The following is a 25,479-nucleotide window of genomic DNA, read 5'->3' as shown; positions in this document are numbered from 1 at the left end:
ATGGTTAATGAAATATATATATATATATATGTGTATATGTCTATACACATATATTTATATTTGTATTTATACGAGTTATATGCAACTAATAATTATATTATTACCAGTGCACTGTTATTTAGCATTATTTATTAATTTTACAATCGTGAAAAATAGAAGAATTAAATTTTCTTTTGGCAAAATTTTACGACAATAGATGAATCATTTATCATACGTTATTCATTTTCAAAACACGCAAGCAATCATTCCGTGTACATGTGATTTTTTTTTTTTATATCGAAATGGATGTAAAATCTAAAATAACGAAAAAATTATTTTTTACAAACGTATTTTTGTCAGCAAAATTTGCGGGGAAGGGAGGAGGGGGATTAGAATCATTCGAATGAAATCCCCTCCTGTACTCCACCGAAATGCGAATTCATCTTTCAATGAACACATGACGTATAAACGAAAACAAACTCGTTCCTTAATCGCGGGTCAGATGATATTGATAAACTTTTTCTAAGAACGCTGGTCCGAAAGATTATTATATTATACGTGGGGGGTAAAAAGTGACGCGATATTGTGATTTGCGACAAGTTTTCGATTATATAATGAAAATCAAAATAACGGTCGATAATAACAATAATAATAATAGCAACAATAATATGAGAACACGCGTTTAATAAAGATTTTTGTACACATATTTAGTTACACTTGTAACGTGTAATTTGTACATTTGACGAATTTTCTTTACATTCATTCTGCGTCTCGACGTCATTCTGTTTTATATATAAATAGGGGTAGAAAAATGGCCAACCTTGCGTGTCAATTATCGTGGTAATATAACCGGATGAAACACACGAAGGTCTTTTGTACACTTTATCGTCTAGATAATTTAGTTCACGACGCAGCACAAATAATCGAATGAACTTAACAAAGTTAGAAATATCATATACGATTTATTTATACAAGTGATAGAATAATCAATGCAAGATTATAAAATCTGTGACACGGTTTTAGTGAAAATCTATTTATATATATAAAGCAAAAGATAATTAGAAATAACACGCAGTTGAAATTGTGATGATAAGATTATTCGTACAAATTAATAAGGTCAAGTGGAAATTTCTCAAGTAACCGTAAAGTCATTTTCTAAATTCTCTTGGTTTAATCAGAAATTACGAGTAACGAATACAAAGTTCGTATGTATAAATCTCGTTCAATAGATACTTAATTCTGACCATGAACGTTACTAATTAAGATTTAATTCTCTACTAAAAGAAATGTTCAATATATTCATCATACTGAAGTTAGTAACGTTTACCGTAAACAATTCATGCTGAGGAAAAACCGTTATTCCGCGATTTTGGAACTGTTTGAAATTGAGTAAACCGTAATAAAATAAAACATAATATGTTGCAATCTTAATTCCTGAAAAATCATTGAAAAAATAAGAAGATAGTGATTTTTTCCCCAATTTTCCGTTACGATGACTTCAACCTCGTATATATTCATCCTTCCTTCTCTCGAGTCTCAAGTTAATTGAGAAATTTCAATTCATCGAAATTCTTCGTCCTTAAGGTGACGCAAAATGCGTTTGAAATATGCGGATTTATACAGGTGTAAATAAATGTTTACACTGTTATATGCAAATATCACATTGACAAAAAAATTATTTTCACTGTGCGGATTATTCTGTAATCAAAGTAGAAAAAAAAAAAATTAACACCATTCATGATTGCCGTTAATTCTTAAAGTTAAAACCCTACCTGCACAAATAGTATAACGTGTAATAAGGAGGCAAAACCAATGACGAATATTTCAAATACGCGAGGCGAAAAAACCGTTGCCTCCTTGTTCCACACGATTCTTTAAATAACGCGAGCGTGTTAGGCGTTTTCTTCACGAAGCGTGAAATTGAGGTTAGGTTTTCGTAGTGTCAGATTTCCTCGCGACAGCGCATGCGCGGAGTGCAGAAAAGACTACTTTCAACTCCTCAGATTCTCACTCATTCGTTCACTCTACCGTCATAAAAACAAAATATCTATACAATAGATTTATATATTTATCCAGAACAACATTATCTAAATCTTGTACCTATCTCGAAAAGAGTTTCTCGGACATGTTGCATCACGTACATGCATGTGTCATTATTATACGTATACCAGCCGGTTTTCCCCCTTACTCATATAATCGTCTTTTGTGACACACGCGCATTACCACTTCTTGTTCGACTGCCTTGGCTTGTACCGTTGTAGTAGAGAATGTGTAAAACATGCACACTTGATTTCTGGACATATCGCACGTATGCCTGTATTCTCCATTCTACTTCTTCTCCGATTTCGTTCTGTACACCTTTGGCCGTGAAACGGTGCGGATCTCGCCTTCTCGACGTCACCGAAATCACTCGTAAAAATTATCTATAAGTATTCCTCAAACTGCAGTTTTTTCCCGTATATCTTAGTTCCATTCGCATCTCGAACTTCACCCGGTTTAGCAGCGCTAATTGTGAGTGATAACCGTAAACGGATTGATTATTCCACCATACTTTTTGAAAAGTATTCATTGGGAATAAATATGCATGCCCTGTATACATACGATCACGACACTTTCATCAACATTCCGCGATGACATTGTGAAAAAAAAAGTGGAAAGTTTTTGATGATAGAATTATAGTGAAATGTTACTTCGAAATTTGTTTTTTTTTTATCCACTTCGTTTCACGAAGTTCGTTAATATGTTTTATGCCAGATATATTGACATTATATGTTTCATTCATCTTTAACAATTACGACAATAGTTTAGGCAGATTGAACTGTCATTCGATTTTGGTTTTCTCTAATCGTGATTGCAAAAATGTCTTCAAAACTTTTATGACCATCTGCTGATTCCGTTTTTCCGAATGGTATTATTGGCTCTTATAATAAGTATCAAAGTTCAATGTTTCTTTTTTTTTTTTTTTATCCATTTCACTCGCAATTAGCGGAGACTGGAATCGTTATTATACGTTGTACGAATCACATAATCGATAATATGTTTTACATAGTTAAGATATTTCGTTCATTCGATTGAAATTTTTTTAATCTTTACTTGGACAGGATTAAATTATATCCATACGGCTGCATATAAAATGCAATATCATTTCAATGACGCTCGTTATGAGCGAACAACGAAAGTCATCTTCGGACATACAGCTAATATTTTCGATTATTTTTTAAAAATATTTCATCAACGACTGTCGAGTCTGGCGGGGACTTTGTGATAATTAGAGGCCAAAAGCCATGTATAACGAATTAATTGTTCCTCCTATTTTTTCATACTTTGCGTCGCTGTCCAGTTATAATAAACATAATGGCTAATTTTGATTTATAATTAATATCCAACACAGCTGATAATTTTTCGAGGATTACGCAGAAGAAATTGTTAGTGAAGAATAATATTCATGCCAATATATAACTATATTTGAAGAAATTTTATATCGCTTTTGTTATGAATTTTTATCACATTCGAATAGTCATTTATGAGTAATTTACTGAAAAAGTGTTTATTAATGGGCTAAGAATAATAATACAGTAGTAAAATGATATATATATATATATATATATTTATACATCTCGCATGATGTGCAGGAAGAAATTTATATAGTCGTAAAAAACGCTGCTTATTATTATCCAGCTCAGATGTACAGACTATATATTTCACGTCTAGCAAACAAATTATAAACACAAAATGTTAATAATAATAATGTTAAATTCGTATTATCCAAACTTGGCCTTCGATCTTTTTCTGATTTTATTATAGACACGCACAAACTTTTTTTTATCCATTTACAGACGAATACAAGAAATTATTTATTGTTCGTCCATGAAAATACGTGAGTAATATAATTTTTTAGATAGTGTAATAATCGTACGATAGTGCTATATAGATAGATTTCGATCAATAAATGCATGAATCGCATTTATCATTATTTGAGGGAAAAAGATTATACACTTTAACTGAAATTTTGTATCAGGTGAAATGTTTGAAAAATTCTGTTACATCAAAATTGAATAATTTATTTATACACTTGTTTGTAAATTTTTATTCACTTATTTATTTATTAATTTTTAGTTAACTATTTATTTAATTTTTTCTTCGTTTCAGCTGCTAATGTACACTTAACTCCCTGAAAATGAAAATGAAATTAACCACACGATTTTAGATTGCAAATATAAATGCGTACAGTTTCAATGTTTCTTTTCAAGCATCTTGTAGAAATTCAACTTTCTTGTGCGTTCTTCTTGTCGATAGCGAAGAGTTTTTGAAAAGTTTTCTTACTGTGATAAAATCAGTGCAATTACTATTGTTGCACAATGTTCTCAAATCCTTTTGAAGTTCGTTGAAATTCAAAATTTTTTAGAGAATTAAATTTGAGACTATTATCACACATTTTTCAGACAAGTGGACGAATGACAACGAACACTTAAAGCAATCGACGTATAAAATGAGGCTGCAAATTCACTGCGGCATTGGTCTGATTCCACTGGTTCTTCATCTACTAACACCGACGATATCTACAGCTCAATATGTTCCCCCGAACCCAACAATCATACCTTTGTATCCGAAGGGCTTGCGACTCTCAATACCAAGTAAGTAAAATGAAACGTCTTGTTTCTTCTCATCCACTATATCCTCAGTTTATAAGATGATATTCAATCTTATGAATATATTTCTCAGACGGAGAGGGGATCTCACTTGTCGCATATCACGTAAAGTTCAACGAGGAATTTTATTCGCTGGAGGCAGGAACGATAGCCGTTGACATAATCAAACCTAGACGCGATCAATGGACTTACGAGGACCGTACCACTAGGATAAAGATTGGCGATACAATTTACCTCTGGATGCACGTTGTCTACGAAGGTCTTGGGTACAATCTGCTCGACCAGAGCTTGACCGTCACACGTGAGTGACCTTGCCACTTTTTTCTTTCCATTCGTTCAATTTCAACTGTAAGATAAACGCTTTGTAAATGGGAATATGGCTTGTAGAACTGTACAATTACGATGGAACTCCGCACGTTACTGTTGCCTCCTGCAACCCGTCGAATACCATCTTTAACGGAAGCCAGCCATGTACCGGACAAATTTTGTTCGAGGATTATTTCAACGAGCTAGAACCGAGCAAGTGGAGGACCGTCAAGCGATTCACAGGTCCCCCGGTAATTAATTTTGAACACCTTTGGCTAGATTTAATTTTAAAAATCTTTGTAGAGAAGAATTTTCCTTCACCCAACGTTATACTTCCGCTGTTCTAGGATTACGAGTTTGTCGTGTATACAGGTAATGACGAAAACTTGGTGGTGAGAGACGGTGAGTTAAGAATCAAGCCGACACTCCTGGACAAGGGAGGCAACGAGAACTTTATTCGTCGTGGAAATATGACTGTGCATGGGTTTGTCAAATTCACTTGCAACCTTAAAGAGTACATATTTTTACTTCCTTCTGTATTAATTAAAATTGACGTCGAATCAATTCCACAGGTGTACGGGTCAAGTCGGATCCAACGAATGCTACAAGCAAGCTATATCGTATTCCATTTTACCGCCAGTAGCCTCCGGCCTCATCGACACCCAGAAGTCCTTCAATTTTCAATACGGACGCGTCGAAGTTCGTGCCAAACTTCCACAAGGAGACTGGATATACCCAAGTAGGCAGATTTTTTACCAACATTAACTGTGTTTTTGAGAAAATAATATGCTAATTTGATATTCAACCCGCTATCAGCTTGCCTTTGCTTATTCTCAATAAAAAGACCCTCGCCTTGTTTACTTTCAGTAATAAAACTGCTGCCGGTAAACGCGGAATACGTATCTGGCTATACTGTAGGGGAATTTAGATTGGCAAGCGCAGTTGGAAACAGAAACTTGCGCGATAGCTCAGGTGCGAACATAGATGGACACGAGTTAAAGGCGGGTGCTGTAGTCAGCAAGTCTACTCCAATCGAGGTTACTACGATGTCGAAAAAACGTTCGTCGAGTTACTGGGGCGACGATTATCACATTTACGAACTGAAATGGACCCCGACAGCCATATCTGTCAAAGTAGATGGCGAAAGTTTCGGGGAGAAGGCATATCCACAGGAGGCTTACGTGCAAGAATTCTCAACCAGTCGCAACGGCAGTCCCAATTCTGTATTCGATAAGCCGGTATGTTTGTATCCTTTTTTCTTTTGAAACTCCACTTCACTTTACTGTTCAATTCACAGTTCTACATCAGCATCGGTGTCGCCGTTGGTGGACAGAGAGAATTCCCAGACAATTGTACAAGTGGGGAGCACCACAAACCGTGGGGGAATCTACAGTCGAAGGTGAGTCGAGCTTGCTTTATACTATCGCTCTTAGACTAACGAATGGAGAATTGAAAACACGATTATAAAAAAAAAAAAAAGAAAAATTGCGATAAATACAAGGCGAGAAGTTTTTACGATTACTTGGAGAGTTTTGTTAGTTAATATTAAACCCAATTTCTGAATACAAATCGAAATCACACATCATAGTAAATCACTAATTCGTTAAATCATTGTAAGTATATACTTTAAGTGAAAAAACGAATTTACTTTACTTACGAACTTAGGCTTTGCTGAACTTCTACACTGCCAAGGATACTTGGAAAAATACGTGGACAGACGAGGGATCCATGCTCAAAGTGGACTATGTCAAAGTTTGGGCGTTGTAGCGTAAGAATTTTCATCAAGACAATAAGCAGCCACGTGTTACCGTCAATTCATATTGTTACGACTAATATTAAAAAGATGAAAAACGAATTTAATAGGTCATGTAATTCCTGATTTTTATTCAAAACACGATCTCATTCCATAAAATGGAAAGCGTTTGAAGAGTATTATTCCTACCACCCTCGTTTTTCCCCCCTTTACGGAACTATTAGTAATTTATTTTCTGTGCAGGATATAGAGAACTATTAACAAGCTTATTACACTGGGGAAATGGCCAAGCTGTTGAGTAACGATAAATAGCTAGAGGCCAAGCAAGGTACGATTTTGCCAAAGGTCTTCGATTCAAACATTAAACGAATAATTATTATTGTTCAATGTTTACAGTGAGAGTCAACTCACGATGTACAATGGCGTTTTGATCTACAAAGTCATTACGTACATGTATGTATGTATGATAATTACAATGCGCACACATTAATGGCAGAGGCAATATTGTTTGTAATAGAGATATTTGTTGATTTGCGGAGAGTATTGTATTTCTTTGTTTTTATTTTGACAAATTACCCAATCCTAGGTCAATGGGTAAATAGGTAATTGTCGCTATGTACATTGTACAGATATTAATATATTATTAATATTATTTGATGTTGAATACACAAACATATATTTGTCTGCCAGTTCTTCCAACGTTCGCATGCATGTGGTCACGATTTATTCAACGTAAGTTATTACTATTATTTTTCTTTTTTTTCTTTGCTTTTCTTGACTGTTTAACATCGAAAACTGTCTCTGTTCCTTGCGGTTTTAAATAAAAAACTACTTCTCCTTTATCATGAGGGATCAGATAATTTTTCTTGGCTAATTATTTTAACTCGTGTTATTATATCTGCAAACTTTTACTACTTTTTCGGCGCAAAAACGATCTTACGACTCTTGATGGTTGACCACCTGTGTCTCTTCATGTAATAAGTAACCGTAAGCAATAACGTGAAGATTCCCACGGCCTGTAATAGAAAAACAAGAACGAGGAAACCATTAACAATTGCTGATAAAGCATATGTGAGTAGAAAAACAAACTATGATTTTGGCAGCAATAAATAGCCTGATAATCGTATCTTTTTGAAAGGTAACTGTTACGATATGTTTTGAATTGTACAGGTTTATAAAATCGTCACCTTGATAAACCATCGCTTTCTGGTATCAAACTCTGGGTTCGATGCCCAAGTAAGGAAGCTGACTACATCTTTGGCTACCTGCGATGCAGTTGCTGGAGTTCCGTCTTCAAAGTCAAGTACCTCGTCATAGATTACCTGTTTTTTGAGAAAAAAATTGGAATAAAATGATCAAATCTGGAGGAGAAAATTCTATAAGTACATTGAATATCATTGGCATAAATTGATTATTGTAAATCAACTACAAGTACAGGCGATTCGAAATTTTGCTGGCTTACCTGTGCCATACCGATAGCTCCACCAGGGAAATAAGGGTTGTAATACTGGCCGTCCATTAGAACGACGCCAGCAGGTGGGTCACAGTAGCCAGTCAAGAGAGAAAAGATGTAATTCTGGAAAGAGATGTAAATGAAATTGATGAAATAAGTCAGAAGGTGGTAAAATTGCGTAGCGTAAAATAGTACTGACCTCTCCGTTGTGTCTAGCGTTTACTATATACGTCAAGTCTGGTGGATAAGCACCATTGTTAGCTGCTCGAGCAGCCTCCTCATTGGGATACGGCGAAGGGACGTAATCCGAGGGTTTTCCTGGCCTCATGTAATATTCTCCCTGGTCATTTGGACCATCCTTGATCTGAAGTAGAGTTAAAAACACAAGTGAGATGAATGCAAAAGGATGCGTGTATATTACGACATGGAAACAATTTTATAACTGTTTAACTACTCTCCCCATTCCCGGAGATGTGAAATTCTTGAAATCAGATATCTCTACTATTCAGCGTTACTCTCGAATCTAGAAAGAGGAGCAACAAACCTCATATTCTGCAGCCATTTCCTTAACTTCCGCTTCCGTGTGAGTAACGCCAATGAGCTCACGGAATGCGACGTACTTGAGACTGTGGCACGAGGAGCAGACGTTCTTATATACTTCCCAACCTCTTCTCAAGCTGAAATTATTATGAGGGCAAGTTACGTTTCAATCTTCCGACTCTACATATATTTTACACTTCTCCTAGAAGTCCAATTAACATCACATTTGATTGAACATTACCTGGCATGATCGAAGGAACTGAAATGCCCATAAAAGTCCCAGGCATAATTTGGAGCGTGTAATTCAACGCCCTCAGCTTTCACGGAACTTTCCAAGGCATATACCAAAGCTCCAGCACCGCCTGTCGCAACGCCAAGGCATGCTAGCAGCTGCAAATTTCAATAGAAACCACTGCGGTTGGGAATTATTTACACATCTAAATGCGGTGAGAAACACGTAACCGACGTAAGATATTAAAATTATTTTTACAAACTGTACGATCGCCCTTCGCGTCAGGTTTTCAAATACCAAAAATGTCCAATTATCTAGTTTCAGGGATATCATTAATATCCTGGTATATTTTACTCACGGAGTAAAATAAAATCAAACTTCAGGGACGTCGTCATGAACTTTAGGAACTCTAGAGGTTGGGATAGGGCAGGGAAGGACGTTAGACGCTGTGCATTGTTATGTGACGTACCGTTTTTCGCCCCTTTGCCCAGTCTCGGGCGGTTGAGAAGGTGCTGACCTGCAAGGAGATGAAGGAGATATTTTTTCTCGTTATAATGATAAATTCAGAACTGCATAAAATGTGTCAACAGGCGTACATAACAAGAGGCTGAATGTTGCTCTATTACATAACGTGTATGAAGGGAGAATATATCATTTTAAATGGACACTAAAATTGTCAAAGTATCCTCTGGACCTTTGCTCTGATTAAGTAGTTTGTCAATAAACCGCCAGCTATCTTAGAAACTAACTATAACTGACTCGTAATAACGAACTGACGATTACAGACGGTTAAATTATGATGGTAAAACGTTCAGTCAAAGGTTTGTGAGGAGTGAACTTCCCTCGATAGAGAGCCAGTCGTGGCCAATTTGTGACTTTGACAAAAGGAACAGCTCGATCGGAATTATCGCGAATTAAACTCTGAGTAGTAAGCCACGATTTTTCGGGTCAAAATTTACCTACTTGATTAAATAGAGCACCATTACTGGCTTTTAAAAGACCCGAACCGCAAACCCTTCCCAGCGATGCCGCCATCTTAGCTAGAGGTGCAGACTGCAAAAGAACACGAGTCGTTGGATGTACCGTTGATTTGACGAAGATATTTTTTCTGCATACATCCCGAGTATAAATACCGGATAAATAGAGGTTGAAAATATTATTAATTTTCGTTCAAATATCGACTATAATGCTATTCATAATATAATTAAAATCAATTATTGTAAGATTAGGAATATTGCGATGACGTCACGATTCCATGTTAGCCAACGTTATCTAAGCATTTGTCGAACGGTTAATGTGAGTGTCCTAAATTGTTGGAAATCATCTAACGCTGAAAATCCGAACAACGATAGATGCCTGAAACAGATTTATCACTGACGCGTAGCTGACCGGTGAAAAGTTTTGTAATAATTAAAAATCTCAGATTAAGATTAGACCAGATTTTCGAGCAGACGACCGACGCGCGTTCGTATCGTCAAGTTGGCAGCCTTGCATTCGGGTGTCGTAGATCCTCCGCCATCGCGTACATCGTCCATCGGTGTCAGCTGGCGCGTAGAGCGTATAGAGAGTCAGCAGCGCATAGTTTTTGTGGTATATCGTTTCGCGTTCAGACGGTTGTATGGAGCGGTAGATGCGGACGGTATCGGGTATCGAAGTACATCTCGTTGATCGTTAGTAATACATAAAAGTTTCAAGATGAGTGCCGGAATGCCGGAGCTTGGTTCTAAGATAAGCCTAATATCGAAGGCAGATATTCGTTATGAAGGCCGTTTATTTACCGTCGATCCACAGGAGTGCACGATCGCCTTAGCCAACGGTAAGATGGACTCCTTTCTTTCTCGCATCAGCTTTGTTTCCGCCGTTTTCATAGTTTAGCCTAACCGCCCGATGCTCGCAGACGACCGGAACATCTTTTATTACCTTTATTTCCCTATAATTCAACAACTACTCGATATTCCACAAGTAGCTTTTACATTCTCAACTATTAATACCGGTTGATTATATTCTTTTTTGACAGTTCTTCTGTACTACCTTAACTTATCACTTTTTCATATCATATATTTTTCTCTCATTTCTTTTTATGAAAACAATCCAGGTCACCAGAGTTTACGATCCTACAATCTCGCGGCGCAATCTTTTGCCTATCTCTCTGTCTTTCTCTTTCTCTCCCCCCCCCCTTCCCCCCTCACCACCTCTCTCTTTCCCGTTCTTCCGCTGTGTTGTTATGTATTTCCATTCTTTACGTTGTTATTCCTCTTTCCGAAAATTTGTCGCAGTTACGTTTCATCCGCAATGATTGAAATAACAACAATTTCATTGCGATATTTCAATTAGTTACATCTACTGTAATTTCTCTCTTCTCTTCCCCTCCTCCCCCCCTCCCCCTTTCTATTATTTCACTTCTCCATCATGATATCCTAGTCAAAATTACGTGTATCACCTTCAAACGCTTGTTGTGAAGAATATATTTCAGCACAGTCGTATGATGACGGGCTCTCAGGTTCACCTAAGAGATTGTATTTTGTTTTTGTTTTTGTTTTTTTTTTTTTCTCCCTCCTTCGAGCGTTCTATCTATTCAAACGAGAACCGTTTGGATTTGAAATATCCGCTCAACGAATTCTGGGATTAACGTAAACGTAAACATAGTTGGAATCGATTTTGTGTATAACGTATCACATCATTGATAATCGTCAATCAATTGTACTTTCTGATTTTCTTACAAAGATATATGTTTTTGCTCGATTATTTTCAAATAACAGTCTTGCATTTTACTCACAAGTTCTCCAATTTCTCTAATATTAATAGAGAGAGAGTAAAATTCAGTCAATGTTTAATAATTTTCATTCATAAATTATCGTTAATGTTATTATTATTATTTTTAAGACACATTCCGACGAGTGCCAAATACTCACTAACGATCGATTACTATTGTTCGTTAAGACTGTTTTTATTCGTTACAGTTCGTTCCTTTGGGACTGAGGATCGAGAGACCCAGTTTCCAGTAGCGCCACAAAACCAAGTCTATGAATACATATTATTTCGAGGATCTGACATTAAAGACATCAGAGTCGTCAACAATGTCAGCACCATTCCAAACGATCCAGCCATTGTCCAGGTAAAATATTGCTGATTCAAAGATCATTTTTGGAATAAATTATTTCGCTTCATCGCTCAATTTTACTAACACTTGTGTAAATTGTCCAGCTTTATTACGGCAGACGCGGCAGCTCGATTACTTGTTACATAAATATTACCAATTCACAGATGACAGTACAGCCCAACATGGGTCAGCCGTCTTACCAGCCACAGCCAGGATTCAACCATCCAATGATGGGTCAAATCGGACCAATGGGCGGCCAGTACGGAGGCGGATACGCGATGGGTGGAATTGGAGCCATGGGAGCCATGGGTCCAGTTATGGGTATGCCTGCAGCTGGACGAGATCCTCGAGTCGCTATGAACAAACAACCAAGTGAGTTGGGCCTGGGCTCCACCGGAGCACCCAACGTCGTCTCGATCCCAAACTCGATAGCACCAGGCAACGTTGATCAAATTCAAAAAGACCAATCTTTGGAAGATGGTAAACTGTTTTTGCTATGATCTTGCTACCCGGCATGCCTAATGCTTTTCAGCTTGATTTGGTATAATTGTTTATTTATTCTTCACTTTTATCTAACATCTGCTCGCCTCTCATTGCCTTTTTACTTCAACCAAGAGAAAAAGAGTCAGTCCTGCCTTTTTTATTATCCACGGTTTAACGTGGACTGAAAAATTACGGTTCTTGCTGCAAAAATAACATTACATTAATGCACTTCTGCTTTGGCTGGTCTCTGTACATATTTTCTTGTCTTTCTTTTAAATCTGCTTCTGCGAATAGCTGCTTTTTTATTCTACGAATTTTATTACATCTATCTCAACTCGCTGCATTTGAGAAATTTCAACTCATTTTTTGCATTCGAAACATGACGCGGATCGTATAAAGAATTATTTATATCAAATTCTCGTTATTTACATGTGCAATGTTTCATTTATGAGGTGAACTGTACTTTCAAGTTTTGGTATTGTTCAGCTCACTCTTGGAACAGCTTTTAAAACTCCTTAACCAAATCGTGTCGATTCAATAGTGCTTTGTCACTGCTCCATTTGACTCTTTTCGTTGCACGTTTAATCTGATTCTTCTTCAACTAGGAGCAGTATAGTTTTGCCTACAAATAAACGAAAAAACAAATATAGCAAAACCAGTTATCATTTAAATTATGGTATAAAATATGTGTAACTTTCCTTAATCGATTGCAACTTTACTTGTGCGATCCATCTTTCCATCTATCTCTATCTCTATCCACGTTGTTGGCATGTATTCATTTATTCTCAATTGCAAATTCTTTTAAATGATTTATTTTTTTTATTTGTCATGTTCCGAAATCTAGCATGAATTTGTAGAAAATCACTATGAGATCATTTTAAAAGAGAGTACACCGATGCTTTAATATAATTGTTCATCTTCCTTGCTACCGTTTCATACAGTTTACCATTTTACCTTCTAAATAACTATTACTAACCATCTCAGCACCGTGCGATAATTGTGACCTTCAATTATAACGTATATATAAATAACTTCATTTTACTCAAGATGTAGAACAGTTTCAAAATTTTTGAAACGAAATTCACTGTCTGTCTGGTTCTTTTTTGTCGGAAATCAGCTGAATAATTCTTCAATTATCCGGTGCTGTAGATAACTAAAACTAATTGACAAAAATGCATCTTCTGCGGCTAATTTAATGTGACAGAGCTGCGGAAGATGTAAAAAGTCCAATATCTCATAACAATACACCAGAATTGTTCAAGGGCATCATTGATCGCATTAGAACAGGATGTCTGTCTTCTCTTGCATTATTGGTAAATTCGTCTGCTTCAAGATTGCCTCAAAAATATTGTTTGTATACGTGTGAAAAGTCAAAGGATAAAACAAAAGTATCCCAATTAAAAAATCGAATTTTTCCCCCTGCTACACAGGCGTGTTGGACTTGATCAGCGGAGGATCTCGATCGACTACTCCCACTTCATCCCTGATGACTAGGAAAAGTCCGACTATGGATCAGGGCACGCAGGTTGGCCATCAACAGCGGTCGACAAACGCCAACATCCACAAACCGATGAGCGACAAGCCCAACGCTAGAACCATACAACCATCTTATCGCGATCGTGAAAGGTTGGTAAAAATATGACTTGTACTTTCATTCTTTAAATATTCTATCATTGCGCATTCATTTTCTTTAACTGTGTAATTTACCCATGTAAATAAACTTTCGCAGTCATGGCAGCGGGCGAACCGGCAGCGGCATGTCCCAGTATAGCGACGGAAAGCGTGACAATCGTGAAAAGCAGGACGGAAATCAACTTCAAGGACACGGACATCCTTCAGGGCCGAATCACGCCCAGATGCATCAGGCGGGACGCGGAAATCGCGGCGGTTGGATAGCTCGAGGAAATATTCGCGGACGAGGAAGGGGACGCGGCGGTGGTGGCGGAGGTACCTTCAGACCCCCGCAGCCAGGAAGCATAAATAACAAGCCGAAGAACATGTTGAAGTTCGAGAATGACTACGACTTCGAACAGGCCAATACGCAGTTCGAAGAGCTAAGGTAGAAGCACTTGAACAATACAATTCGCTGTTTTCGAACTAGATATTGAAATGCCCGTTTTTGTAAATACATTCAAGTAATATATTTTAAACCGAGTATATTAAAATTTAAAGGATTTATATTCTCGGTGAGATCTGGTTCGATACATTGCTTATTGACATTTGGACAAATGAGTTGCCATATAATTTATGACGGAGTATGCAGTTTGATTGAAAATTGCAGGTCCCAATTGGCTAAGACTAAGATTGACAACGGTACTGACAATGAGAAAAAAGACGATAGCGGCAATGAAACTGGAGCGGGCGAGGGAGAGCCTGAGGAAGAAACGGACGTCGTACATTACGACAAGTCCAAATCATTCTTTGACAACATTAGTTGCGAAGCTGTAGAGAGGAGTAAAGGGTAAGTTCCGTCACGCACTTTACAAATCGTTATAAAACAACGTTCTTTGCTATTTTGCCAAAAGTAAAAATGTTTCAATAATACGGGAATTGAAATTCTGGAAGAATTTGACGAATTTACGATTCTAACTTATTCAGATTTCTGTCTGTATATTTTACTTGCAAGTGACCTTCTATGTATGAAAAGTGCCGGATTCACTTCATATCAATTGAAGCGATGAATGTGAATTTCATACTAGATAAAAATGGTGTAACACTGTAGCTTCCGTACTTTTGTTGTGCGCGGATGAATCTAGTGTAGCACCGATACTGAAGATATTTTGTTGTACGTTCATTAATTTAGTGAAAAGAATGAAAAATAAAATAGAAGAAAAAATCAAAATTATTCATTACAGAAGATCTCAACGCACGGATTGGCGGACGGAGCGTAAGTTGAACTCTGAGACATTTGGAGTCGCCTCGACGAGACGCGGCGGGTTCCGTGGACGTGGATACTACAACCGCGGAATGGGAGGTGGCATGTATCGTGGTAACAACGGTTATCGCGGCGGATACAGGGGTGGAAGCAGAGGCAGTGGCGGTGGAGGAAATCGCCAACCTAGTAGTCAACTGCATCAGCAACAGCAGCAGCAACAACAGCAACAGCAACAAAAAGTTTTAACAAACCACAATCAGAATCGTCCGAACAATCAACAAGCTACAACGACAACGGTTCCATCTCAGAACAGTGTTGTTGCAGGTACGGCATAATGGAAATAAACTTATGACTATTGAACACCACGCGCTGTTATAAGTATTTTTTTAGCGTTTAAGGATTTTTACAAATAATTGCTGCGATTAGAACGTTAAGAGAATCGAGATACTTGGTTTTTTTTTTGTATTTTTTTTTTTTTTGTTATTTTCGGCGTTTTTTCTTTCAAATTTTTGCCGCAAGCTTTAGAGTATGTAAGGAATCAGATTTATTTTGTAATATTTTTTTAGTGTATAACAATGTGTGTATATTGACGGGTCCTGAAGGAAGGGACGTATCTCACGTAAACGAAGTGAGGAGAAAATTTTTTCAAGAATTTCAAAAAAGAATAGCGTTAATGCTGAAATATTCTTTCGAACCTACACAGCGAACTCTTTTTTTTTTTTTTCTTTGTTTCTCAACGATACGTCTTTTCTATTCATTAATCAGAGATAAGTTCATTCAATATAACCGTTGAAATGTACAAGATGCTCTTTTAATCACCCCAAGATAAATGTTACACAAAATCAATGAAATTTTGTAATCAGCCTGACTATTACTGGCAGCTAATATCATTTAATGATGAAAATATAGAATTCTTTATGCCACTCTATTCAAGCTGCAATGGTTCTACTGTCAGGATATCACTGATTAATAACTTAATGTCCAAGACATTCGTTTAAGGTGATTAAAAATTACCACCCTGTATAAATTAACACCACTTTCGGCGAAGAGAGGACTGTAGAAAAGCTTTTGTACAGCCTTCTTAAGTTTGAGACCCCTGAAAATTGTAAGAAATCTTTATACATGTATTGGCTCTTTATTAAGCACGACCATTTTTCGAGGCCATCTAATTTGTTTATTATTTAATTAATGAATTCTAGCAAGTCGCAATTTTCCAAACAACTTATTTTGTTCGTTCTCTTAATTTTTTACATCGCAAAATTAAAACTTATCGATCTTTCTATAATAGTAAATTTAGACACCAAAAAAAGACCAAAAGACCATCATTAAACTAGAAGGAGAAATAAAGAATGGGTTCTGTACAATAATGGGTTATAACGATTGACGATTATTATTGGATACTTTATTATTAATTATGCTAGTTTACCGAACAAACGTGAGAAAAGAAAGCAAGTAAGGAATAAAGAAAGAAGGAAAGAAAACTGAGACGAAAAACTCGAACGATGGTCAATTAAATGAATTTTTTGAAATGAAGAAAACACTTCTTCTGATTGAATTACCTTAGATAATTTTTAACGGGTACTGAAAAGTTGGAGATGATTGTATGTACGTAAATTAAAGAAGAAGAAGCAGAAGAAGAAGAAAGAAAATTCGAAATGCAAGAAACAAAAAGGCTGCACCTCCAGTTTTAGATAATCAAGTTGTAACGTAATATATGTTGAAAGAAAAAAAATAATAATAATAATTGGAAAGGTATCATTAACGAAGGTTAGTTCAAATGCTGGACATTATGGGATAGTTGGTTTGTATCCGCACGACGGAAGCGACGGTAAATTATATTATATTTTAAATGATAAACTGAAAACTGGATGGAGTTTTAACAATAATTACGATTGGGCAACGCGTGTATGTGTGTGTGAACAATGAGAAAGAAAGAAAAAAGGAAGAAAAAAAAATATTGAACAAAAAGAGAAAGGCAAGAAAAACACAAAAAATGATTAACATAATTAACCAATTAATTAATTGTGATTTTCAACAATGTCCTAGTAGAGAATTTATTCACACGGGTCGAGATATGCGTAGGTTTAAACAGACAGAATTTTACTCTTACGGTTGGTAACGGTCTCCCCACGTTAAACAAAGAATCTGGATGTATGCGTTGTTTTTTTCCCCGCGACATTTTAATTTTATTTGTGATTGATTTTTTTTTTTTTTTTTTTTTCCCACCCCCAACTTTTTTCCCCTATGTTATTTATACATGTAAGCATCAAATTATATGGTAACATTCTCCTGACTGCAAATCGGTACAAGATAACCGACTCGAAAAAACGCTACGAAAATTTAGAATAGAATAGAAGGAAAAAGAAAAAAAAAAGAAACAAGACTACGGCTTTCGTAGAAATGTGCAGATTATATATCGGTAAATAAACGAATTCTCATTGCAATAAGGAGAGATACGCGCCTTTACTGAATTACTGTATAAATTATATCTACAGAAAATTATAAATACAATTTATATTTACATATCCAATAAAAGCAGGAGATGTTTGCGATAAAACGAAAACTAAAACAAAACAAAAAAAAAAAAAAAAAAACTAATAATAATAAGAATAATTTAAATATTGATTACCTCTTCAGGTGCGCACAGTTAATCTGTTGTTCACTGTAAAAAAAAAATTTTGGAGGAGGGGCAAATTGCGAAGACTTGAATATTTATACGTACACGTATAATAACGAATATACAACAGCACAGATACGTGTCTATTATAACCATATGTATAGAATTTAAGATGGCCACAGATAGATACTTTCTAGTATAGTTATATTATTTTACTTTTTTTCCTTTGACCATACTCTTGTATATTATTATTGAATAATCTGAAAGACACCGTTTATTTTTCCTATCTTTTGCTCAACTTGTAACACATGTTAATACAAACTCTTCAACGATGCAATGTTTATTCATTCATTATTATTTTCTCACTCTCTCACGTTATTTGTCAAATTAAGGAAGTATGAAGGATACAAAAAACAGATGAAAAAATTTAGCGATACTACGGAAAAATTTTCATTCAATATATTACATACATGTATCGTATTAATAAAAAAAAAAAAAAAAAAAACAACAAAAGTTAGAGAAAGTAATATTCATCTCTTTCGTTTACCATCGGTTAGGTATTTTCAATATGCTAAATTCGATGTGATCGTTTCAAGAGCATAGAAACATGCTGACGGTGTTACAAATTAAAATTTTTTGAATATAAGTCTATTTCTTCTTTATCTTTTTTTTCCTCAATCAAACATCCGTACGATACAGCCGTGTTAAGTTCTTGGCGTATGGTATATATAGCTAACTTCTTTTTCGTCAGTTTCTTCATTTATTGAAAATTAATATGTAAGAGATATAATGCGATTGATCACGTTAAATCGTGTTGCGACAATAGAAAAAAAGTAAAAATAATGTAATATAAAATACGGATTATAATAATCGAAACATTTTTCTAGCGGTTAAAATACAGATACGCTAAAAAGAGATGTGAGGCATAATTTTGCAAGTACATATTAATTTACCAACAATCGCCAGTAAACTGAACCGAAATTTAACTGATATATTGTTATCAGAAGTAGCAATAATGGCAGTAGAAATTTATTGCCCATTTTTTTTTTTTTTCCTATCATCGAGACTATGCCGATATCATCAGTACGTACCGGTGAAGAATAATTTCCCCCGACATTTCGTGAATATGCGAGGGAATAGGTGACAATTGTTTTGCAAGTGTGCCTAAAAGTTCAGGGAAAAAAGTGGCCCTGTAGTAAAGTATTCTGGAATGTCTTGTGGCTAAAAAAAAAAAACAAACGGGGTAAAAAGAGTATCGTAATTATTCAAGATGATTTGTTACATAAGAAAAATGGTCTGACATGGTATTTGGAGAGTGAGGAGAAATAAAAAAAAAGGGAGAATTATGTTTATTTCTAAGTTTCATTACGGATTCATTTATACCCTAAGTAATATTTCTTTAATTTTGCGGATTCTTTTTTTCCACCGACAATGAATGTTCTTTTGTAAAGTGGATGTTGTGATTCTGGATGCCGTATAATGAGTAATGAGATATAATAATAATCTCGTTAAATCTACAGATTAATTAATTGCCTTTCTTTTGTTATTCTTTCTTCTACTTTGGAACTCGATTCAATCACTCGCAGAACCTTCTTACAATCTTCTTTTCGAAACTTGTAAGAGAGAAAAAGGAATAAAGAGAAAAAAAAACGAATCACAAACTGTGTATTATGAAAATCTGCACCTATCCTATCGTGTTTTAATAATTACATTTGAATTGACGTTGACGACGTTGAAAACTTTTTTTTTTTTATTATTATTATTATTAACATCTTCAAATTTTTCATTACAGACAGATAATAATCATTATTCGAATTATCTTCAGGCTGAAACTTTGGTGAGTAAACGATCGGGAATCATGATTTGGTAAACGGGTTCTCCGTTTTCAGCTACCCAAACCGTGCTGTTTTGGGCCGATCGTATCATGTACACCAAACCGTGTGCGACGCTGTCAACCCTGAAGAATAAAACATGATCGTATGTTAATGAATTGTTGATGATTGTTAGCAAGAGCTTCCCTGATATACGAAAATCGTTAAATAAATTATGCGGGGCTGGGTTGAAATTCCGAACGGACGAAATGTCGAAAGGACGTAACTCCGACGAGTCAAAATTCGAAAAGTGCAAAAATGAGAAAATTTAAAAATCTAAAAAAAAAAATAGAGAAAAAAGATTAAAATTTGATTCCATCCCTTCAAGTTTCGCCACCAAATAATTCGGAATCAGACGCTTTCGGTACGTTTCAAATTCGGAACTTCAACCCCGCCCCAATTATACAAACTTTTGGGAAGTTAAATTGCTGCTGTCTCCGACAAGTTCTTCGACATCGATGATGTCCAACATTCTTTCCTGAGATTTCCTGAGTGATTCGGTATCTGTGAGACCCGGACACAATGTCAATATTCGAACGCCTGTTTTCTCGTAATGGTATGGCATCTGCAACAGATTTGAAGCAACACAATTCAAGGCTCGCCGTACCTGCGATCACTTACACCTTGCTTAAAAGCTCTCTTATTCTTCCTGTTGAATCTTACCGCGAAAGACTGACTCAATCCTATCACGGCGTACTTCGTTCCTGTGTAAATTGGAAAGTATTTCGACGGTACCGAGCCCAATATGGACGCGATGTTAATAATGACACCACCCTTGCCTCCTTTGTCTTTTCCCATGTATTGCAAACCCAGCAACGTTCCGCGGACCACAGCATTCTGTTACCATTAAATCCCAAATTTGTTTATCCTTATAATAAAACTCCCATACTTTCTTTTACCTATTTTAAGTTATTGCAAGCTCTATTTCTAATCACTTTTGTGCATGCTTTACTCGACACAAGAATTGTTTCTATGTTTCTAAAATCTACACGGTTACTCTCAAAACACGATAAAAATTTCACGTATTTTTCAATACATTTTTCAACTAAATGTATTGTTCGATCACATATGTTTTTAACACTTTAACCCCCAACGAATCATGTCTCTTGTGTGTACTTACTACGTTTGTGGCTATCATGAGCTCCCATCGTACGTCATCCATAATTCCAGCATTGTTTATCAGAATATCGAGTCCACCAAACTGCTTGATCGTCTCTGCGAATCCAGCTTCGCATATTGCATATGAAATTGTGAAAATTTATTTATTCCAGAAAATAAAAGTCAATTTGATCGCAGATTTTACTGTTGAATATTTTACCCACCTTCTAATTCCTGCGGCTTTGACACGTCGCAGAAAATAAAGATGACGTGCCCCTGTCCGAATTCCTTGTTCAATTTACTCGCCGCTTCTTTGCCGCTCGAATCTTTTACATCCAGAATAGCTATGCGCTGTATCCCGAAAATTTTACCGTATAATTAAATTAATCATTCATGGGACTCTGCGCTGTTGCTAAATTGTCGGCAGATATTGTATTATACTTTATTATTGTGATAATTGTAATATAATCTTGAAAAACATTGTAACATATACAATTATTAAACTCACACCAGCACCATTTCGCAAAAGTTCTCTAGCATAGGCAAATCCTATCCCGTTCGCTCCTCCGGTCAGCAATACAATTTTATTTTTTATCTGCATTCCTGAGAAATTAACGTGCGTCATATAATTATTTATCACATGATATCGATGTTTATCAAACGTACGTATCGCTATATTCACTTACTTCTGTTGCAATCTCCGTATAAATTCGTGGGTTCGACATTGCGTCACGTATAACGGATGATACACTCGAATTATTATACATTAACGATTACTTTTTATTCCATTAAAAATAATATGATAGGTAGAGCCAATAATGCAACTACTAGCAATAACATAATTTAGCAATAGACGACGAGTGTGTCATTTTCGAAGATAAAAATAGTCAAAGCTATAATTCGTCAGAAAACATTTATTACCAATTTATAATTTTAGCTGAATAAATCTACTTATTGCATTATCTGCGATTACTTACTCCTTTTTCTCTATATCCGTTTGGATGTAAATGCTGTCCGAATTTTTCAAGCGTACTCTGTCAGAATTGCCTTTAATTTATATTCAGAGAGTTGTCTCCCAAAAATATGATACATAATTGCTTTGAAGCAACGCTGAGTACGCTTGTGTTTTACACATGCGCAATACTCGGCTTGGAAATATCAGTTGACCTCTTCACCCCAGCTCCGTGGATCTCTGTTTCGTATTGTAAACATTTATGTGGAACATTCAACGTAATCTATGACAGAGTTTGCAGATTACTGTGAACGAGTACTCCTCGATCTCTACTCTTCATAATAACACGTATCAATTTTTGCATTCTCATAGTGAAAAGGACTGCATTGACGATTGAATTTCGAATCATCATATGGACAATATGAAGAATCGCAATTCGGTTATTGAAAAAATGATCACCTAATGCATGCAAATCTGTAAAAGTACAAATTGGGCAAACTGTGTAGTTTTGTCGTTCGTAATTATGGAAATTATTATGGCGCATTTTGATATTTGGCTTGTCTTCGTGGTTAGTGTATTTATGATTTTGTTCTGACATTCAGAGTGTGTGATTGTGTCAATAGAATTGAACAATATTGTTCACCTGCAATAAAATGATGAGTCGTTGCTCTCATTACTTTTGTCGCGAACGACTGACCCCTTTGCAATTTTGGCGAAAATTTTCGTAATTTTTGTAGAGTGATGGAATAAATCTTTTCGTTCACTATTCCGACGTAATTTTGCAATAGAAATAGATTAAACGCACTCCGAATACGCTGCGATCATCGTATCAAAAGTTACAGCCGAAAAACGAAGAATTTGACTCACCGTTTCGCTCATGTTGGTCTCACGCTCTTTTCACTGCGTTTTCTAAGTTCCTGAGGGTCCAATTAGTCGGCCAAGGGTCATAAGAAACAAATCTGAGACCCAAAATTTTTGGTCGAAAAATGAGGAAAAAGTAAGGCTAACCCCTTTGCATTTTTGGCGAAAATTTTCGCGATTTTGAAAAGCGCTTGAATCATATAATTGTGGCACTGTTCCCACGTAATTTTGCGAGAGGAATCGATTGGGCGCAGTCCCAGTGCGCTGCGATCAACGAATCAAAAGTTACAGCCAAAAAACGGGAACCTGTGTTTTCGGCATTTTTCAGCAGATGCTTTTTCGCTCGCCATTTGTCTCCTGTTGGTCTCACGCTCTTTTCGCTGCGTTTTCTGAGTTCCTGAGGGTCCAATTAGTCGGCCAAGCGTCATGAGAAACGAATCTGAGACCCAAAATTTTTGGTCGAAAAATGAGGAAAAAGTAAGGCTAACCCCTTTGCATTTTTGGCGAAAATTTTCGCAATTTTGAAAAGCGCTTGAATCATATAATTGTGGCACTATTCTCACGTAATTTTGCGAGAGAAATCGATTGGGCGCAGTCCCAGTGCGCTGCGATCAACGAATCAAAAGTTACAGCCAAAAAACGGGAACCTGTGTTTTCGGCATTTTTCAGCAGGTGCTTTTTCGCTCGCCATTTCTCTCCTGTTGGTCTCACGCTCTTTTCGCTGCGTTTTCTGAGTTCCTGAGGGTCCAATTAGTCGGCCAAGGGTCATAAGAAACGAATCTGAGGCCCAAAATTTTTGGTCGAAAAATGAGGAAAAAGTAAGGCTAACCCCTTTGCATTTTTGGCGAAAATTTTCGCGATTTTGAAAAGCGCTTGAATCATATAATTGTGGCACTGTTCCCACGTAATTTTGCGAGAGGAATCGATTGGGCGCAGTCCCAGTGCGCTGCGATCAACGAATCAAAAGTTACAGCCAAAAAACGGGAACCTGTGTTTTCGGCATTTTTCAGCAGATGCTTTTTCGCTCGCCATTTGTCTCCTGTTGGTCTCACGCTCTTTTCGCTGCGTTTTCTGAGTTCCTGAGGGTCCAATTAGTCGGCCAAGCGTCATGAGAAACGAATCTGAGACCCAAAATTTTTGGTCGAAAAATGAGGAAAAAGTAAGGCTAACCCCTTTGCATTTTTGGCGAAAATTTTCGCAATTTTGAAAAGCGCTTGAATCATATAATTGTGGCACTATTCTCACGTAATTTTGCGAGAGAAATCGATTGGGCGCAGTCCCAGTGCGCTGCGATCAACGAATCAAAAGTTACAGCCAAAAAACGGGAACCTGTGTTTTCGGCATTTTTCAGCAGGTGCTTTTTCGCTCGCCATTTCTCTCCTGTTGGTCTCACGCTCTTTTCGCTGCGTTTTCTGAGTTCCTGAGGGTCCAATTAGTCGGCCAAGGGTCATAAGAAACGAATCTGAGACCCAAAATTTTTGGTCGAAAAATGAGGAAAAAGTAAGGCTAACCCCTTTGCATTTTTGGCGAAAATTTTCGCAATTTTGAAAAGCGCTTGAATCATATAATTGTGGCACTGTTCCCACGTAATTTTGCGAGAGAAATCGATTGGGCGCAGTCCCAGTGCGCTGCGATCAACGAATCAAAAGTTACAGCCAAAAAACGGGAACCTGTGTTTTCGGCATTTTTCAGCAGGTGCTTTTTCGCTCGCCATTTCTCTCCTGTTGGTCTCACGCTCTTTTCGCTGCGTTTTCTGTGTTCCTGAGGGTCCAATTAGTCGGCCAAGGGTCATAAGAAACGAATCTGAGACCCAAAATTTTTGGTCGAAGAATGAGGAAAAAGTAAGGCTAACCCCTTTGCATTTTTGGCGAAAATTTTCGCGATTTTGAAAAGCGCTTAAATCATATAACTGTGGCGCTATTTCCACGTAATTTTGCGAGAGAAATCGATTGGGCGCAGTCCCAGTGCGCTGCGATCAACGAATCAAAAGTTACAGCCAAAAAACGGGAACCTGTGTTTTCGGCATTTTTCAGCAGGTGCTTTTTCGCTCGCCATTTCTCTCCTGTTGGTCTCACGCTCTTTTCGCTGCGTTTTCTGAGTTCCTGAGGGTCCAATTAGTCGGCCAAGGGTCATAAGAAACGAATCTGAGACCCAAAATTTTTGGTCGAAAAATGAGGAAAAAGTAAGGCTAACCCCTTTGCATTTTTGGCGAAAATTTTCGCAATTTTGAAAAGCGCTTGAATCATATAATTGTGGCACTGTTCCCACGTAATTTTGCGAGAGAAATCGATTGGGCGCAGTCCCAGTGCGCTGCGATCAACGAATCAAAAGTTACAGCCAAAAAACGGGAACCTGTGTTTTCGGCATTTTTCAGCAGGTGCTTTTTCGCTCGCCATTTCTCTCCTGTTGGTCTCACGCTCTTTTCGCTGCGTTTTCTGTGTTCCTGAGGGTCCAATTAGTCGGCCAAGGGTCATAAGAAACGAATCTGAGACCCAAAATTTTTGGTCGAAGAATGAGGAAAAAGTAAGGCTAACCCCTTTGCATTTTTGGCGAAAATTTTCGCGATTTTGAAAAGCGCTTAAATCATATAACTGTGGCGCTATTTCCACGTAATTTTGCGAGAGAAATCGATTGGGCGCAGTCCCAGTGCGCTGCGATCAACGAATCAAAAGTTACAGCCAAAAAACGGGAACCTGTGTTTTCGGCATTT

At 36.8% G+C, this 25,479-nt stretch overlaps 4 protein-coding genes across 10 annotated transcripts in view; 2 read left to right on the top strand and 2 right to left on the bottom strand.

The window, feature by feature from the left end:
• Window positions 1–7,603, top strand: part of LOC124309567 (beta-1,3-glucan-binding protein 1-like) — a 35,387-nt gene extending 27,784 nt beyond the window's left edge. The window contains exons 1-9 of one of the 3 annotated variants that reach the window (XM_046773289.1): window positions 2,299–2,490; window positions 4,422–4,613; window positions 4,702–4,929; window positions 5,016–5,185; window positions 5,282–5,418; window positions 5,507–5,673; window positions 5,802–6,172; window positions 6,232–6,333; window positions 6,600–7,603. In XM_046773289.1, the coding sequence (XP_046629245.1) occupies window positions 4,469–4,613; window positions 4,702–4,929; window positions 5,016–5,185; window positions 5,282–5,418; window positions 5,507–5,673; window positions 5,802–6,172; window positions 6,232–6,333; window positions 6,600–6,701 (1,422 nt within the window). In that variant the 5' untranslated portion in view covers window positions 2,299–2,490; window positions 4,422–4,468 and the 3' untranslated portion in view covers window positions 6,702–7,603. Of the gene's footprint in view, window positions 1–2,298; window positions 2,491–3,831; window positions 3,857–4,421; window positions 4,614–4,701; window positions 4,930–5,015; window positions 5,186–5,281; window positions 5,419–5,506; window positions 5,674–5,801; window positions 6,173–6,231; window positions 6,334–6,599 lie in introns of those variants that run through there. The other 2 variants (XM_046773288.1, XM_046773287.1) reach the window with 2 other exon arrangements.
• Window positions 7,041–9,999, bottom strand: LOC124309571 (cytochrome c1, heme protein, mitochondrial). The gene is made up of 8 exons (XM_046773297.1): window positions 9,876–9,999; window positions 9,382–9,429; window positions 8,922–9,070; window positions 8,685–8,817; window positions 8,340–8,504; window positions 8,150–8,263; window positions 7,875–8,009; window positions 7,041–7,703 (listed from the first exon to the last, which is right to left on the bottom strand). The coding sequence occupies exons 1-8, from the start codon at window positions 9,945–9,947 to the stop codon at window positions 7,599–7,601; spliced, it is 921 nt and encodes a 306-aa protein (XP_046629253.1). The 5' UTR covers window positions 9,948–9,999; the 3' UTR covers window positions 7,041–7,598.
• Window positions 10,000–10,424: 425 nt separating this feature from the next.
• Window positions 10,425–18,319, top strand: LOC124308613 (protein LSM14 homolog B). Of its 3 annotated transcripts, none has more exons than XM_046771459.1 (7): window positions 10,425–10,728; window positions 11,873–12,027; window positions 12,177–12,492; window positions 13,926–14,121; window positions 14,225–14,554; window positions 14,759–14,956; window positions 15,351–18,319. In XM_046771459.1, exons 1-7 carry the CDS (start codon window positions 10,608–10,610, stop codon window positions 15,703–15,705), a joined length of 1,671 nt encoding a protein of 556 aa, XP_046627415.1. In that variant the 5' UTR covers window positions 10,425–10,607; the 3' UTR covers window positions 15,706–18,319. The 3 variants fall into 3 exon arrangements, with proteins under 3 accessions (XP_046627415.1, XP_046627418.1, XP_046627417.1); XM_046771462.1 differs by having other exon boundaries at window positions 10,426–10,728; window positions 12,177–12,384; XM_046771461.1 differs by having other exon boundaries at window positions 10,426–10,728; window positions 14,777–14,956.
• A 1,396-nt stretch (window positions 18,320–19,715) lies between these two features.
• Window positions 19,716–22,088, bottom strand: LOC124308614 (15-hydroxyprostaglandin dehydrogenase [NAD(+)]-like). 3 transcript variants are annotated; one of them, XM_046771464.1, is made up of 8 exons: window positions 21,934–22,054; window positions 21,643–21,706; window positions 21,465–21,559; window positions 21,181–21,307; window positions 20,979–21,085; window positions 20,522–20,695; window positions 20,269–20,423; window positions 19,716–19,944 (listed from the first exon to the last, which is right to left on the bottom strand). In XM_046771464.1, the coding sequence occupies exons 3-8, from the start codon at window positions 21,555–21,557 to the stop codon at window positions 19,809–19,811; spliced, it is 792 nt and encodes a 263-aa protein (XP_046627420.1). In that variant the 5' UTR covers window positions 21,558–21,559; window positions 21,643–21,706; window positions 21,934–22,054; the 3' UTR covers window positions 19,716–19,808. The 3 variants fall into 3 exon arrangements, with proteins under 3 accessions (XP_046627420.1, XP_046627419.1, XP_046627421.1); XM_046771463.1 differs by lacking the exon at window positions 21,643–21,706 and having other exon boundaries at window positions 21,934–22,087; XM_046771465.1 differs by lacking the exons at window positions 20,522–20,695; window positions 21,643–21,706 and having other exon boundaries at window positions 21,934–22,088.
• Between the last annotated feature and the right edge of the window lie 3,391 nt (window positions 22,089–25,479).

The sequence above is a fragment of the Neodiprion virginianus genome, chromosome 7 (genome assembly GCF_021901495.1).
Source record: "Neodiprion virginianus isolate iyNeoVirg1 chromosome 7, iyNeoVirg1.1, whole genome shotgun sequence".
Taxonomy (NCBI): Eukaryota; Metazoa; Arthropoda; class Insecta; order Hymenoptera; family Diprionidae; genus Neodiprion; species Neodiprion virginianus.
Note: the sequence above shows the minus strand (reverse complement) of the source record. Positions and strands in the feature narration are given on the sequence as shown.

Coding starts and splice junctions, on each gene's coding strand:
- LOC124308613 (XM_046771459.1), top strand. CDS start 10,608: ATGAGTGCCGGAATGCCGGAGCTTGGTTCTAAGATAAGCCTAATATCG. Junction 10,729..11,872: donor CACGATCGCCTTAGCCAACG/GTAAGATGGACT, acceptor TATTCGTTACAG/TTCGTTCCTTTGGGACTGAG. Junction 14,555..14,758: donor ACGCAGTTCGAAGAGCTAAG/GTAGAAGCACTT, acceptor CGGAGTATGCAG/TTTGATTGAAAATTGCAGGT.
- LOC124308614 (XM_046771463.1), bottom strand. CDS start 21,557: ATGCAGATAAAAAATAAAATTGTATTGCTGACCGGAGGAGCGAACGGG. Junction 20,696..20,978: donor TCATGATAGCCACAAACGTA/GTAAGTACACAC, acceptor TAATGGTAACAG/AATGCTGTGGTCCGCGGAAC. Junction 19,945..20,268: donor AGCAATTTAACTTCCCAAAA/GTTTGTATAATT, acceptor TTTATTCTTCAG/GGTTGACAGCGTCGCACACG.
- LOC124309571 (XM_046773297.1), bottom strand. CDS start 9,947: ATGGCGGCATCGCTGGGAAGGGTTTGCGGTTCGGGTCTTTTAAAAGCC. Junction 8,818..8,921: donor AGTTCCTTCGATCATGCCAG/GTAATGTTCAAT, acceptor TAATAATTTCAG/CTTGAGAAGAGGTTGGGAAG. Junction 8,010..8,149: donor GAGCTATCGGTATGGCACAG/GTAAGCCAGCAA, acceptor CTCAAAAAACAG/GTAATCTATGACGAGGTACT.